Here is a 16,363-nt window from a genome sequence, read left to right as displayed (position 1 = left end):
CTCGTTTTCATGGTTTGGTTTTCCATTTCTTCTTTTATTACCTTACTTAATGATGCTTTTTACTCTAAACTGACTTACATCTCATTTTGGAAGAATATAGGGTTGAAAACTAAAATAAAAATGATAGAACAGTTTGAGAGTGTCTGTACAAATACTCATTTGGCTATAATCTACTGCCTGCATTTGTGGCTAGCTCTGCCGTTAAACACATTATGTGGTAACACCCCAGGGTTTTGAAATGTAATGCTCCAGTGTTCTTCTCAAAGGACTATAATAGTGATTTTTCCCAGCCCTCCACCATCCCCCAAATATCATTATGGTAGTGAAAACATTTTTCTCTGTTACTGGTTGCTTAGAAAATCTTTGTGTGTCTCTGCTGAATTTCATTTTAGATGTTTAAAAGACTGCTGTCTATAATCATAATATCAATTGAGTCTGTATAGCACTTTTTCCCCATAATTGCTTCAAGGCCTTCACATAAATCTGTGAACATCAGCATTCATTCCTTCCATGGTGGGGAGTCAAAAAGGGGGACATCAGTCTACAAGTTGTCAAGAAAATGTAGACTTTTTAAAGGGTCTGCATTTGGTTTGTCATTGGCTGACACTTAAACCTGAATGGGAATGCAAAAGAAGGATGGAAGTGCAGCCTTAAGCCTGGTAAAGGAAGGTGACTGTGTATTATTATATCAGCAGTCAGGTATGCAGTTGGATCTGTCAGTGTGGAAAAAAATTAACATTTCATATGTGGTTATCAGAGCATATAAATGCCAAAGAGCCAAGTGTACATTGCTTTGTTCTGTTTTAGTCCTGATTACTGGTTATTAATTACTTTCTGTATATTGACATCATGAAGCATAAGCTTTTAGTTTTGCTTCTTTGTTTTTATTATGCTTATTTGTTTTGTTTTAATTATGTGAAGCATAATTATAGGAAAAAATTTTAGCATTCTCCATTGATGGTAAATGCTATCATTAAATATGAAGTCTATACAGTAAAAGCATGCCCCATAGAGCTATCTCTTTAATTTTTAATATATTGAGATTGTTACGGTTTCTAAGATTTATTGTCTAGAACTTATCTAAAATAGTCTAAGTGCATTAATACCAGAGTTATGCAGTTATTTTTGCTAAACTGCCATGGGTAAACATATCAAACGAGGTGATTCCCAAACTTAAAATGTTTATCTTCTTAACAGTAAAGGCATTTCAGCTATGTATTTCTGAAACATTTTTTGTATAATTCTGTCTGATTTATTGATGAAATAAATTTTGGCCAGTTTCTGGATCCTACGAATTTTGGGAGCCAAAATCTCCCGGGCTAGGAGAGGAAGTTTCTAGCTTTACAAAAAGTTGAACACCAGTTGGTCATTCACTTGTTTATTCACCTCTTAAATAGGTATTAAACACCTATGGTGTACTGTTGTAGTTACAGTGGCTACAAAGGTGGATAAGAAACAGGTGCTGCCCTTTAAGGAGCATATGTTGTTTCCAGAAAATTGCGATGCGGTTTGCAAGTGCTCTAAAGAGACATGTGTCCGGCATGGTGTTAACACAATGGCAGGGTGATCACAAGCCATGTGTCTTGGTCTAGTGTTTCCTCTCTGGCTTCTGTGATCATCTTTCATCCTTCCTGTTGGTTGCCTGAGTTAGGCATGGGGAGAGTAGTAGGAGAGAAAATCATCTTTAATGGACTGAAAGAAGGACTCAGGGGTGCTGAGGGTGAGTGTTCCCTCTGAGCCTCTTGGCCATCCCTGTATGGCCCTTGGGAAGTTTTGGAATCTTGGTAACTGAGTTGGGACCAAGGTTCTCTGAACTCTGGCTTGATGTGAGAAAAGAGTCACTTCTATGTGCTGAGCTGGATGAAATGAAGAAAAAGAAGAGATAGGAAAGGGTGACTTTTCCCTTTTTTGCTTAGAAAGACTGAAGGAAGAGGGAAGAAAGCAAATGATTAGAAAGTGACAATAGGCTGGGAGGTAACGATTGTTAAAACACACAGGATAGTTTATTAGGTTGATAGGGCCTGCAGCTCAAGATATATGAAGTTTAGGGGTGTTCTGGTCAGGGGAGAGTCGCAGTGCCAGTGGGGATTGGCAGTGACGAGTGATTTTTTACTTGGTTAAATCTACCTGTAGATTAAAGATCTTGATGGTATGTAGAATCCTTTGTATATATTTAGACTCTAAAGATGAAGTTGAATGAAGCTCATCTTTCATATGGTTGACTCCTAATGAATTCTCAGTATCTTATGATAATGTCCTTAGTCTCTAATTTAAAAACTTACAGATAGGAGTGAGTTTATCCTAAATCTGTAGAGAAATAGAAGTTATTCTCAGGGTCAGAATTACAATAATACATTGTGAAATTATAAACTATTGCTGTACTATTATCTGTTACTATTCCTCATCATTCATATGTGTTAATGTGAAACACCACAATTGTCTGTTGTAGTAGACATGATGTACTTTTAGTGCATTAATGATCACTCCTACTCCCTGGCCTTTACAGCTGATTTAATGATGTACAAGTTTTAAAAGTTTAGTTTTGTTACTCTCTTTAGTGTATGAGCTCATTTTATTGACCTTTTTGTAAACTAGATGCTTTCTGATGCAGCACCTGGAAAACTGAGAATTGTTCATGGAGATGTGCTGACATTTAAGATAGAAAAGGCTTTTTCAGAAAGTCTCAAAAGACCGTGGGAAGATGGTAAGTACCTTTGGGTGATTTAAAATTGTTCTTTTGTAATTAATTATATTACAAATAAGTATCTTATTTATTATCCATTTGTTATAAATGTTTTCATATGTTCATATTTAGAATTATCTGAACAGAATTAAATAGATAATATACATAGTAATTTTTTTTAGCTATTTTCTTCCAAATTATAAAATCTAGGTTACTTTTTCTTAATTCTAATTTATGTCTCAATTTTTAAAAAATGTTTTAGATTCTGTACAAATAAATTTGCATTTTTATGATACTATATAAGGACAGGGTTGATCATGAAGTGTTACTTTTTTCAAATGGTGAACAAAGAAGTGTTTTAGGAAACCAAACCTTTGTTTTACCTTTTTTCTATTGTTTTTTCACATTCATTGACTAACCAAGGTACTCCTCATTCCTGAACAGTTTATTGGGTACTTACTGTATGCCCACTCTTTGGAAGACAAATAAATAGGGAACTCTCAGGACAAATGGAAGGGGCTTTGCATGCCTCTGCATCCAGCTGTCCCCATGTCTCCAGCCTTTTCACTACCTGGCTCTTTCCAAGGGAGCGCACTTATGACACACAGCCTCCTCAGCTTGCAGCCTTCAGGTTTCTACCGCTGCCCAGCCACGCTAGAGTCACAGTGACCCCCTGTTGTCTGTTCAAACCTTATCTCACTGAGTTCTCCCACATTCAAGTGACTGGAACCTATGGTATTCTGAAAAGTTTCTCCACTCTTGTCTTTCCTGATACCAGGCCCTTCTGTTTGCCTTCTATGTTTGTGAACTTCCTCTAACTAATCTTAGTTGGTGGTTATTTTTCTACCCATTTCTTCCATGCTGTTGTTTCTGGAATTTTTGAGGGGCGTCTTCACCTGCTGCACATTTGCTTGATGACTCCTCTCCTGTGGTTTTACCTACCACCTCCATATTGCAGGCACCCACATCTTGATGTCCAGTCTGTATCCTCTCCTGGCATCTGACTCTCGATGCTTCATCTGAGTGCCTTGACCCTCACCGTGTCCAAAGTAAATTATCTTTTCCTCAAGCCAACTCTTTTATGTATTTCCTAAGCCAGTAATTTGAGGACTTTCTTTGACTGACTGAACACTAGGTAAAATTTTTTCCTCAGTAATTCAAAGCTGATTGTGAGAAAGCATTACTTGTGAAGAATAAATGGAATGAAAAATACTTAGCCATGTATTTCCATGTATTTTTGTTTGGTGCTGTTAGTACCCAGTTTGATTTTACTCTTAATTAAAATTGCATTTAGAATATATTGATGAAATCATTCCAAGTTGTTTTTTCCTCTGCCAACAGAGCCTCCAAATATCCATATCATTGGAAATCTGCCTTTTAGTGTTTCCACTCCACTGATTATCAAGTGGCTTGAAAATGTTTCTTGTAGAGATGGACCTTTCGCTTATGGCAGAACGCAGATGACTTTGACGTTTCAAAAGGAAGTGGCAGAGGTAAATTTTAACTTTTTTCTAGCTATTTTATCAAATGTTCACGTTTTCAAACAAAATAATACCACATTTGTACCCCAGACTATATTTTCTAAGTTAATACTCCATTATACAAGAAAAATCCAACAGCCGCTCAGCCAAAAGTTAAGCACGTAATAGTGATGGCAGATGTAACTGCTATCAGCTTCCAGGAAAACATGAAGGATACATGTCAGCCAGGAATACGGTGTGGAAAATCCAGGGACACAATGGCCATAGACGCGGTTAGAGAAAGATGAATGCCATGCTGTGTTGGTCATACGTTCACACATAGGAATTGGCATGTGATAGTTTAAAATTGATCCCTGGCACTCAGTAGGATGATAGTTAAAGAATGTGGTCATCACTTTGGAGCTGGGGAAGGGAGGGGGCTGAGGTTTCATCATTCAGTATTTAGCCCTTGACTTAGTCTCCCGCCTCAATGGTGCTTGCTGTGCCTGCGTTCCCCTGGCAGAGGTACTCTGAGCTCTCTCTCCAGAAAGTAAACTTCCAAGGTGGGCAAGGGCAGCTTTATGGCTACAGAGGTTTAAGAGGGGAGCTGCAGGCCGGGCTCAGTGGCTCAGCCTGTAATCCCAGCACTTTAGGAGGCCGAGGCGAGGGGATTGTTTGAGCCCGTGGGTTCGAGACATATCTTGGCACCTTGGTGAGATCTCGTCTCTACAATAAATCAAAAAAATCAGCCAGACGAGGTAGCGCATGCCTGTAGTTCCAGCTACTTGAAAGGCTGAGGCAGAAGGATCGCCAGAGCCCAGCAGATCAATGCCGGGGTGGCTGCGAGTCTGCCACAGCACTCCAGCCTGGGTGACAGAGTGAAACTCCAACTCAAAAAAAAAAAAGGGAGGGGGAGCTGTAGACTATAAGTGATTTTTTTAAAAAATTTTTATGACGTATAAAAAGAAGAGTATACAGTCATTCCTCAGTATCCATGTAGGATTGGTTCCAGAACCCCAACGCAAATACCAGAATTGATGGTGCTCAAGTCCCTGATAAAAAATGGTATGGTATGGATATAACCTGCACACATGCTCCCAAATACTTTAAAAAACCTCTAGAGTACTTACAATACCTAATTCAATGTAAATGCTGTATGAATAGTTGTTATATCGTACTGTTTGGGGAATAACCAGAAAAAAAAGTCTGTACATGTTCAGTACAGGTGCATCCATCCTTTTTTTTCTGAATATGTTTGATCCAAGGTTGGTTGACTCCATGGATGCGTAACCCATGGATATGGAGGGTTGACTGTGTAATGTATGTATAGTTCAGTAAAAAGCACACCTGAATCCTCACCACCAATTTGGTAATTACCAGTACCTTTGATACCCTCTTGTGTTCCTCATTCTGATTGCATCTCCTTGATTGCATCTCCTTGATTGCATCTCCTGACCACCTCTACTACCAAGGTATCAATGCTGTAGATTTTAGATCTATTAGTCCTTTGCATAGTCTTGTATTCATATAACAAATATACTTTAGTTTTATTCTTTTTTAAACTTAAACCGATTCTTATAGTACATATTATTATCCTGAACATCACTGGTGTTGCTCATCACTGTAGTTTATTTATTTAGGTAGCTGTGTATTTGACTGTGTCATAGTTTATCTGCACGTACTCCTATTTGGAGACCCTGAATTGTTTTCAGTGTTTTGTCGTTGCAAACAAAGTGTCATCTCTTATATTCATGTCAGGTGGGGCACACAGGCAGAATTTCTCTATGGTATATACCCAGGAGTGGAACTGCAAATCTTTGCTCTTGCTGCATAATGCTAAATTGTTCTCTAAAATCATCATGCTTGTTTATATTCCCACCAGCAGTGTGTGTGAGTTCATTTTGCTCCATATCCTTGCCAGTACTCACTATGACCAGACTTGAACATTTGTATCAATCTGAGAATAATGGTGTGTCACTGTGTTTTACTTTGAATTTGCTGGTGTGTAATAAAATCAAGCACCATTTCATATTTATTGGCCTTTGAGGCTACTTGCTTTTTTGTGAAGTACTTGCCTTGGCTCATCTTTCTATTGGATTGCTTATCTTTCTCGTATCGATTTAGAGGAGCTCTTACATACTCCTCATACTAGTCCTTAGTTAGATGTATTGAACATTTCTAATCTATGACTTGTTTTTGTCTTTTTACAGTGTATGAATTATGTATAAATTAAGGCATCCTTAATTTTAAATTTATGGTTGGTGCTTTTTGTGTTTTGTTGAAGAAATACTACAACACTTTTGTGTTTTGTTGAAGAAGGGATTCCTTGGGAAGAACCTTCAGTCTAGATCAGAGCCAGTCAAGAAGGTAAATTTGATAACGTACCTATCAAGTTTGCATATGGTGGAAATAGTTACTCAAATTCGGGAGAGTTGAGGATTAAATTAGTGATAAATAAGTAGAAAACTAAATACAGCAGGAAATAAAACAAGTAAAAGATATCATTATTAGAATGGGAAGTAAAAAAAACATTATTTGGAGGTATATAATTATTTTGAAAACCCAAGAAAAAATGAGAGACCTATAGAAATAACTATATAACCTAACTTACTAAGAGTCTCAAAAGGTCACTGAAATAAAGAGAAACATTAAAGTTCTGAAAGGAAAAATGATCATTGTAAAGATGCTGTTTTTTTCCCAAATAACTCTGTATGTATAATATAATTATAATCCTCAAATAATGTATCTTGAAATATATTGAAGTTCCAGGGATCATCTTGAGGAATAGACCTGCAAAAATACATAAGAATTGTTGCAAAAGAAAAGTGATGAGAGAAAACTTGCCTGTCAGATGCTAAAACGTATGTGGTAAAGCTTTAATCATCAAAGCAGTATGACCAACAGCATGAGTTGGATCATTGGCTAGAGTCGAAGGCCTGGAAGCAGGCAACTTAGTAGTGTGTGATTATGGCCAGATGTAAAATCAGCAGTGAAGACAGAATTACTAAATTCATAGTTAACTCTTTTGAAAACAAAATTAGTAATTCCCTAGACATAAAAATTAATTCCAATTACTGTCTTCAAAGTCACCCCTCTTTTCTGCAGTGTCTAATTTGTTAATTTTACTCAATGCATTTTTCATTTAAAATACTGTATTTTTATCTCTAGAAATACTGTTTGAGTCTTTTTATATCTTCCCTTTCTCTCTTCATTATGTTCCTGCTTTCCTTGGCATTTGTGTGCATATGTATGGTATTTCTGTAGCTGTTTTAAGATCCTGGCCTACTATTTTCATCATCTCTGTCATTTCTGTACCATTTTACTGATTGGTGTTGCTTTTTCCCTCCTTGCTATGGGTCCCATGTTTTCTGCTTTGCAGTACTGATATTTTTGGTCAGGTATCAGATGTTGCAAGGGTTTTGTTGTTGTTGTTCTTGTTGTTAACGTTTTGAGGGTTGGATTTTGTGATATTGGTTTGAATGTTGGGTTTATTTTGGCAGTTAGCTGAGATTATCTGAGGCTTGCTTTTCTTATTCTGCTGGATCCAGAGTAACCTTTAATTTGGGGCTACGTGAGCCCCACTACCAAGTTCCTACCTTTCTGAGGGATCCACCTCCACAGATTCTGGCTGCCTCAGCTTCCCAGGGTTCAGCCTCTGTGTCCCAAGTTGGAGAGACCACTGGGCTCTGTTTGCACTCCCCCTCTGTGTCCTGGACCTGAGAAGGACCTCTAGGCCGTGGCCAGGCATCCACGGCTCACCTCTCCCATCTCAGTGATCACAGGCCTGTGCTGCCTATTGTCTAGTTATGAAGATGGTTATTTCCTATGTCTTACTCAGCTTTATAGTTGTTTCTGAACAAAGTTTTTTAACAAGAGAATTTCTTTGAAATCTATAGACTGCATAATTATATACACTTTATTCTTTAGATATTTTTCTCGGATAACTTGAGTGTCTCATAAGAATTCCATCTTTTGGATCCATCCCTCTCCTTACCCTTGATCCCCTTTGGAGAAGCCATTTCCATGGTGGACAGTTTGGCCTCACCCACCCCTCAGGGACATTTGGCAATGTCTGGAGGCATCTTTGGTTATCACAACAGGGGATGCTTTTGGTATGTAGTAGACAGGAAGTTAGGAACGGTGGTATATATCACCTTTAGTGCACATCAAAGAATGACCCAGCATAACCAGCCCAAAATGTCAGAATGCCAAGGTTGAAAAACTTTGCTTTAGATTATTAGGCCTTAAAATCTTTTTCTCAGTGGTTTTGGAATTTTCCATTACAAAAATGTAGGGCCCTTTTGTATTTGTTAGGAACTTTAAGATGATATCACTACCTTCCTTATGATCCTTGTCATTTCCTGTTCATGAATCTTTTAATTTTCTTATGTTGGTTATTTTAGTTTGAGTTGGGCCCATGCTAGTAGTTTTCTTTGTTGTTTTCTCAACCTTTGGATGTGTTGGTTCTGACAGAAACCACTGTTTTCTCTACACACTCACACATGCTTCTGACACCAGACGTGGGGTTTTTCCACACCAAGCAATTCTTCAACTTCCCAAACACCAGCTGGTGTTCTGCAATTTAATTCAATTCTGACACTGTCCACCTATAGTTAGTGTCAGATCCCACAAGTTAAGGCCTCTTTCTCCACTTCAGATCACAATCACAAGTCTGGGCCAGTAGTTCTGAATGACCAGCTGCATATGACTAAATGATGGGGAATCAGTTGGTATCTCTGGTGACCAGCCCCATCCTGAGGCTACCTAGGGGCCCCATCCCAAATTGCCTCAGTAGCGTAAACTGGTGTGATTAAAAAGGACTCATGAATTTAAAAAAACATTTGTGCACTCAGGAAGTTCCAAGGGTTTTAGGAGCTCTGCGCAAGGGACAGGAACCAAAACCAAATATATGTCTTTCTCTACCATTTCTATGGATTTTTTTTCTCAGCTGACATGATTATTGTGGTATTTCAGTTCTTGAATAATACAATAGAGATGCAAAATACTATGCACTCTAATTGTTTTGGGGGAAAGACCCAAGGAACACAGGCTTAAGAGATGGAGTAATATTTCCAGTGACTCATGATATTAGTTGTGATTATTAATAATAGTGCTGCTTTGACTTTGCCTTATGCAATTATTTTTCTTTAACATAAAAAGGTTGATTTACTTAAATTTTAGCATTCATATTGAGAAGAGTTTATATTGAGGCTATAATTTATGGCATGCATTAGAAGTGTGATTAACACTGGTCCTCTGGCAGGTTTTCATTTTTTTGCCAGTGAACATTTCAGCAGAAGAATATATTGCAACATGTTCTTATATACCCAGTTTCCTCTTGACATGGAATGTATATACACTTTTGTATTTTAGCCATAGAAATCTCTTTTTAACATTTACTTTGTGAGTTATGAAACAAATAAATTAGCACCGTCCTCTGATTCCTGTCTCTAGGAATGCAGGATCAAAATGTCAAGAATTCAGCTGATACTCATTAAGGGACAGTTCATACAGACTATATAATAAAGTTACAGCTTATAATATAGAATGCAACCATGTAGTGAGAAGTGAGAACTTAAATCTCATCTAACATTTTATAAATGATAAACTGTGGCTCAGAAGGCCATGGATTAATCACGGAGAAAGCTGAACTTGAATACAGGTCGTGTGCTTTCTGCTAAAGTCATGGTGTTCAGGTTCTCAATATTGCTGGCCTTATGGTCTTTTCTTTCTGGGTCTGGGGTCAGCCTCTATCTGCTAACACCTCTGAGGACCCTGATGTTTTGGGGCACGTCTCTAATAGGCAGGCAGTCACCTCTGTGAATTATAATATGTAGTTTTCATTTGTGTAGCTTCTCAAATGTAAGCCTAACTTTTCTACTTTACTTAAAATTATTTTAGATGAATAAGAAAAAGATAACACTGTCCTGTGAATTATTTGACCCCTTGTTTTTCTCATACTCAGAATGCTTTTAAAAGCTCAAGCGTTAGAGGATTCCTTTTACTGAAAAATTAACTGGTTTGGTTTCCCAATCTTTTGTCGTTGAAATAATCTATCTTGTGATTGATTTTGAATTTTCCTAGTTTTACTTACATCTATTGCAGAAATAGCAATGTATGTTTGAATGGTTGATAACCATTTAAATTTTGTAATATCTTTGAATTAAGTCTTTTGTAGAGCTTTCTGATGTGTGACTTGAATTTTTCCTTAATGAGTTAGGGACAGCTATGTGTACGGCTTTCTTCTAAATCAAAACATATGATTCACATGTTTTCAACTCTGCACCCTAGGTATACATGCTACAAAGATTGAATGGGTCAAGTTAATGGATTATGACACCCCATTCCCTGACAGTTCTGGATGTATGCATGGCATTCTAAATGAAATGTATTTAAATGTGTCTTTATATTAGATTAGGATACTTAATATTCATGCCTTTAATCGTTTTCTTTTTAAAGTAATTTTTTAAAATCATTCTAAATTCATCAGTGAAAACTTCCTTTCAAATGTGAAGTGGAATATTAGCTATGACGAAGAAGAAAAATTCAGGATGAAATAATTTTTAAAATGTGGTGTTGGTTTTGGCTTATTTTCTAATTTTTTAAATTATGCTCATGCTAGATATTAGCTTTAAAGATTTATTTTGAATGGAACTGGTTGGATGTTAAAATTTTACTATGCATTTTGAATTTTTGAATTGCATGCCAGTGGTAAAATTAAGCTCTTTTTTCTTATGAAGAATTAAAATATATATATTTTTTTTAATGAAGAACTAAAATATTTTTGACCATTTGAACCATAAGCTTATTCTTTAACTTAATCTATATTTTTGTTTTCTTTATATTTTTGTAATTGCTTGAGAGTATACACATTTCTTGGTTTTACATTTTAGTGAGGAAGACTGTATTTTGTTTTATGCTATAGCAACTCATCAGTTAACTTGAAGTCAACTTCCCAGTGATTTCAACTCTCTATATACAAGAGATTGGTGGTTTAAAATTAAAAGGTGAGGAGTGGGAGGAGGGGATGGCTTTAAGTATAATCTACAGCTTGCCCATAGAAAATTTCCCCCGCATATCACACAGAACCTGTTTTTAATCTTACTTATTACAAAACTCTAACAAGCTAAATTCTGTGCTTTTCATGGTGAGAAAGGTTAGAAGCAGCAAAGTAAAAGGAACTATTAGAGTAGGTTGGCACATCTCATTGAAACGGAAGGGAGCAAATGCAGCTTAGAAAGCACTGCATCCCTTGCACAGTAGGGCCCACCGCCTGCCTGCCTTGCCCCAGGATTATTCTTATAGTCATTGGTATGTGTAATGTTGCCCTGAATTATTCAGAAGAGTCTCAGAATGTCCTTTGAGCTCTAAGAACACAGAGAGGCACGATACATTTTAGAAAGATAAGCATGCCTAATTTTTTTTACCCCCCACTCAGCTTTGTTCAGTTTTAACAGATTTTGCCATATTTTTATATTTCTGTTAAAGAGATGCTGTAGGTATGTTTCAACCCCGTCTTTCCCTCCTATGAGTTGTACTTTCTCAGAGTTGGTCATGTTTTCTGCTTGCACCAGATACACACAGGCACACACAGAGACTAAATAATAAGGAGTAATGTTTTGAAGTTTTTGTACAAATGGCATCATACTATATATATTTTTTGCAACTTAATTTTTTTTACTTTATTTTGAGATTTACATTGATATCCCCTGTTCATTTTAACTATTATTTCATATTGCATTGTCAAAATTGTTAAATTTTATCTATGTTTAAAATTTCTTTTTGCTAAACTTAGTTTTTATATAGAGACAAGGCCTGACTATGTTGCCTAGGCTGTTCTCAAACTCCTCAGCTCAAGTGATCCTCCTGCCTTCCAAAGTGCTGGGATTACAGGGGTGAGAAACCATGCCCAGCTAAAATTATTCATTCACATGTTGATGGTCTTTCATATAATTTTGTTACTGTTTTTGGATGTGACACATAATGCCACAGTAAATATTCTTGATCATATTTCCTTGTGTAAGTATGTAAACTGCTATCTGGAATGTATTCCTAAAGAGAGACCTGAAGGGTCACCAGTGTTTACATGACTTCAGCTTGGCTACATATTGCCAAATTATGTTCCATAATGGTTGGACCAATTCTCCTCTCACTAGCAGTGTCAGAGTTCTTGTAGCTCCAGATACTCTGCAATACTACATTCTACCAGATTATTATTTTTAAAATATTGTTCATTTCATGTGTATGAAATTATATTGCATCATGATTTTAATTTGTATATTCCTACTTCATAATTTGGTCAAACATGGTTTATGGTTATGGTTCATTTGGGTTGCTCTTACGTGAATTGCCTGATCATATTTTGTATTAGTGACTTATGATTATTGATGTGTAGGAGTTCTGTCTATACCTCTGTCTTACCTCTTATCTTTTGTCAAATATATGAATTTCAAATACCCTCTCTCTAGCTGTGACTTATAAACATTTACAGTATAGTCTTTATTGTACAGAAATTTTTAATTTTAGTAGAACAAAACATATCAGTCTTTTCTTTTATGAAATTATAACCTACCATGTGGGTCATAGATAATTTACTTATAAAAATTTAAATGTCTTGCTTTTTATTTATTGTTAATTCACTTAGAATTTATTTTTGGCTATAGTACAAGATAGAGGACCTACTTTTTTCTCCTGTAGATATCTGATTCTACTGTTATCCCTTGTTGAATGATCCATCCTTTTCCCATTAGCAGCTGCAGCATCACATCTGTTGTGTATCAGATATCCACATGTGTTTGGGTCTGTTTCTTAGGTTTTTTTTTCACTGGTCTGTTTGCCGGTGCCCTGGCAGTTCTGATGTCTTGTAGGGCAAGAACTGCCATCAGCATTGTTGGTATTCTTCAGGAGTGTCCTAGCCGTTTTGGCCTCATACAAATTGTATATGGAATTTAATTTTTAAGAATAATATATACAGAAATTAATTTAAAGTTCTTTTTAAAAAAATCCTGTTGGGATTTTGATTTTAATTGCATTGTACTTACAAATTAACTTGAATATACCTAATTAATTTCAAAACAAAAATGAGAGTTTAAAAGAATAAATGATTAGGTTTTTGTAGAAATCATTTGTCAGGAACAGCCAATTCTCCAAGAGTTCTGTGTACTCAAGTTTTTATTACATTTAAATAGAAACACACACCATTAAAAATGTTCATTCATATATTGGGGTAATTCAGAAAATTAAATATTAAAGCATCTTTAGTTCTTTGTTATGCTTGTTAATTTCACCATCAGATATTTATTGATTGCTTGCTTTATATAGGACCTCCTGCTACAGAATGTAACAGTGCTTTGAAAATCCTAGCAGTGGTGGTAGGGGAGTCTCGGATCTGAATTTTTGAGTATGTTACTAGTGATATAATTCACACTTTCTAGGCGTGCCTCAGTTGATGCTGGGGAGAATAAATATTCCCATGTTGACTACATGTCTTGTGTCAGGTAATCTGTGTTTTTAAAATTTGCCTCAAAAAATCCACCTGGTCTTGAAATAATGGAATGCTGACTCTGTCCTAAATGATCAGACCTAATCAATGATTTGCTAACATCTGCTTTCATCCTTCTGCAGAGACTTATAGCCAATACCGGAAGCAGGCAGCGCAGTCGCCTGTCTGTCATGGCACAGTACCTCTGCAAGGTTCAGCACATCTTCACAATTCCAGGACGAGCTTTTGTCCCCAAACCAGAGGTAAATTTCTGCTTATTTGTTTTCATATTAGGATTTCAGTTGTAATGTGTGTTCCCTTGAAGTTGTGTCCTAGGAAATAATCTCTAGGATTGAATCCTTGTTTATATGCAAACTGCGTCTTAACCTTTTCTTTATTTCTCCTGAATGAAAACCACAAAAATCACAATATTAGTTGCTGGTTCTTATTCTAATTTTTCTCCCCCTTAGGTGGGGCAACCAAATACCAAGATTAATGCATGTTACCTGGTGGTGTCATAATCATCTTCCCCTGTTACTCTTAAAAGTATACCCATGTGAAAGATAAGTTACACACTCACCCTGTCCTTGAGTTTAACACATTTGTACTTTCAGGGACTCTCCTCTTAGCAGGAGAGAAATTTTTTCATTATAGTGAAAGAAACCCAAATGATCATATAGCTTGCTTTCTTGTCATGCGTGTGTGTATACGCAGAAGGTTTTAAATAGTGTAAGACCCATAAGATCAGAAACCAAAGTCTTTACTCAGAGGCTTTTATAGTTATGCTTATTACCATAGACCAGAATCCCAAGACTCTCTAAGAACCACCAAATGTTTCTTAGGATAGATGTTAGCATTTTTTAGTGGAAAGTTTCTAACTCTGAGTTACTTAGTTGAGAGTATTTAATGGTGTTTAGAAGTTAATGTCAACTTTATCTTTGACTTAGGGGTAAGGTACACATGTTATTTGCTAGTTAAAATTTCTCTTCTCTGGGTTTAAGGCTTCAAGAAAATATTGTTTGAAAAAAGCTAGCTATGTCTTTCATTCTCTTTTTATTGAGAAATGTTTACTTGTTGGCAAATTAAACATATTCATGGCGCCTTTCTTCATGCTTTTCATTATGTTGTAAATATTACATACAGGAGATTTGTTTGTAATCTAGCAAAGCAGTTACCACTGAGGAGAGAGGATGTGTTACCATAAAGGAAAACAATAAATCGAATGATTACATTGTAGTTAGTCTAAAAGAATCCTCTGCTGCTCTGAGGTGGTTTTACAGTATTATGGCAGAGCAAGAGTATTCTGAGGAAAGCCAGAAAGAACTTTACTGATAGTTACATTAAGCATCTTTTTAAAAAACTTATTTTCGCAAATAAGAAGAGTTTTTATACAGGCGAAAAAATAACAACTCAAAACTGTCACTCTGGCTAAGCCTTCTGAATGCAAGAAGAGAAAGTCCTAGACACAGGTCACTGCAATAAGCCACATGTTGAAAACAGGTCAGGTAGGTTTCTGGCGTGATTGGGAGAGAGAAGTTAATGCTCAGAAGAAATTCACTGACATTTCTTACTTTCAGTCAAAATTCCAAGAATTAGATATGGAGAATTTATTTTGTAATATGAGGGACTTGTTTTAGCCACTTTGGATTTTTTTTCTGTGAGAATCTGCTATTCCTTCTGTTTATCAGTCTTACAATTAACCAACCTAATCAAGTTTTAAGCGCAGAACGTCTACTACCGTGGAACTGTTGCATTCCTGTTCTGACTAGTTGAACTTCACTCTCAATAAATTCTCTAGTATAGGGCCTAAAGTTTGAGCCCTAGATACTTTTCTGTCTATAAAAAAGACAGCCTCTTTGGTTCCTAAAACTAAAGTAATTGGTCTACTTTAGTGTTTCTTAAACCATTAGAGTTTGTATGTAGATCTTAAGTTTGAATTTATAGAATTTTACTGTTGAGTTAATGAAATTGTTTTACCAACTACAAGACAAAATTCTTTTGCAATGTAAATTCACGACTAAAAAATGTTTTCATGACAGAATAAAAATTGTTCCTTAAGTTTCTCAAGCTAGCTTCTGTACATCCCTGAGAATCTATGGTATTTCTGGAGTCCCGCACTTCTTTTACTTTTTTAACCTAGACTGTTCATTACTAAAGTTTGAGAAATACTGAGCTGTTAGCTAATCCCTCAAAATGCCGTGTCATCTTTTTCTTATAAATTGTGGTCATGGCCTTATAATCTAACATCCTTCCTATGGAGTGGACAGAATTTCATTCTCACCGATAGCCTATACTCTGACCTAGTGGGAAAATCACTTAGATAGGAGAATTCTAACAGACTACTTTTTATTTACACCGATAAAGGCAGTGGACTTTGAAGTAAGCTAGATCTATTGGAATTCCAGTACCTCTAGTTATGACAACTTGGTCAAGTTAACAGACTGAGTTTCACACATCCAAATTGGGCCAGTACTGCCACCCTTGAAGGACATTTGTTAGGAATAAAAATAATCATGCAAAATGCCAAATATGAGTATCTGGCACATTGAGGCAGTCAGTGAAAGGTAGTTGTTATTGTTATGATAGAAACAATATTTATGAACTAAGTTGTAGTATTCTGGTATAATAGTAGGGATTATAATTTTAAGACATATATAGAATTTACATTTAATTTTTTCTATTTAGAAGAATAGAACAAGTTACCCCTAAATGTGGTACAAATTTAAATAATGTCAGTAA

The 16,363-nt window shown here is 36.1% G+C and overlaps 1 protein-coding gene across 3 annotated transcripts in view; it reads left to right on the top strand.

The window, feature by feature from the left end:
• Positions 1-16,363, top strand: part of TFB1M (transcription factor B1, mitochondrial) — a 51,356-nt gene that overhangs the window by 12,342 nt on the left and 22,651 nt on the right. For all 3 annotated transcript variants that reach the window (XM_021714582.1, XM_021714581.1, XM_008062241.1), the window contains exons 3-5: positions 2,596-2,704; positions 4,025-4,176; positions 13,768-13,887. In XM_021714582.1, the coding sequence (XP_021570257.1) occupies positions 2,596-2,704; positions 4,025-4,176; positions 13,768-13,887 (381 nt within the window). The remainder of the gene's footprint in view (positions 1-2,595; positions 2,705-4,024; positions 4,177-13,767; positions 13,888-16,363) is intronic.

This window comes from Carlito syrichta, unplaced genomic scaffold, assembly GCF_000164805.1.
Source record: "Carlito syrichta isolate Samal-C Ts95f unplaced genomic scaffold, Tarsius_syrichta-2.0.1 Scaffold305681, whole genome shotgun sequence".
In the NCBI taxonomy this organism is placed as follows: Eukaryota; Metazoa; Chordata; class Mammalia; order Primates; family Tarsiidae; genus Carlito; species Carlito syrichta.
Note: the sequence above shows the minus strand (reverse complement) of the source record. Positions and strands in the feature narration are given on the sequence as shown.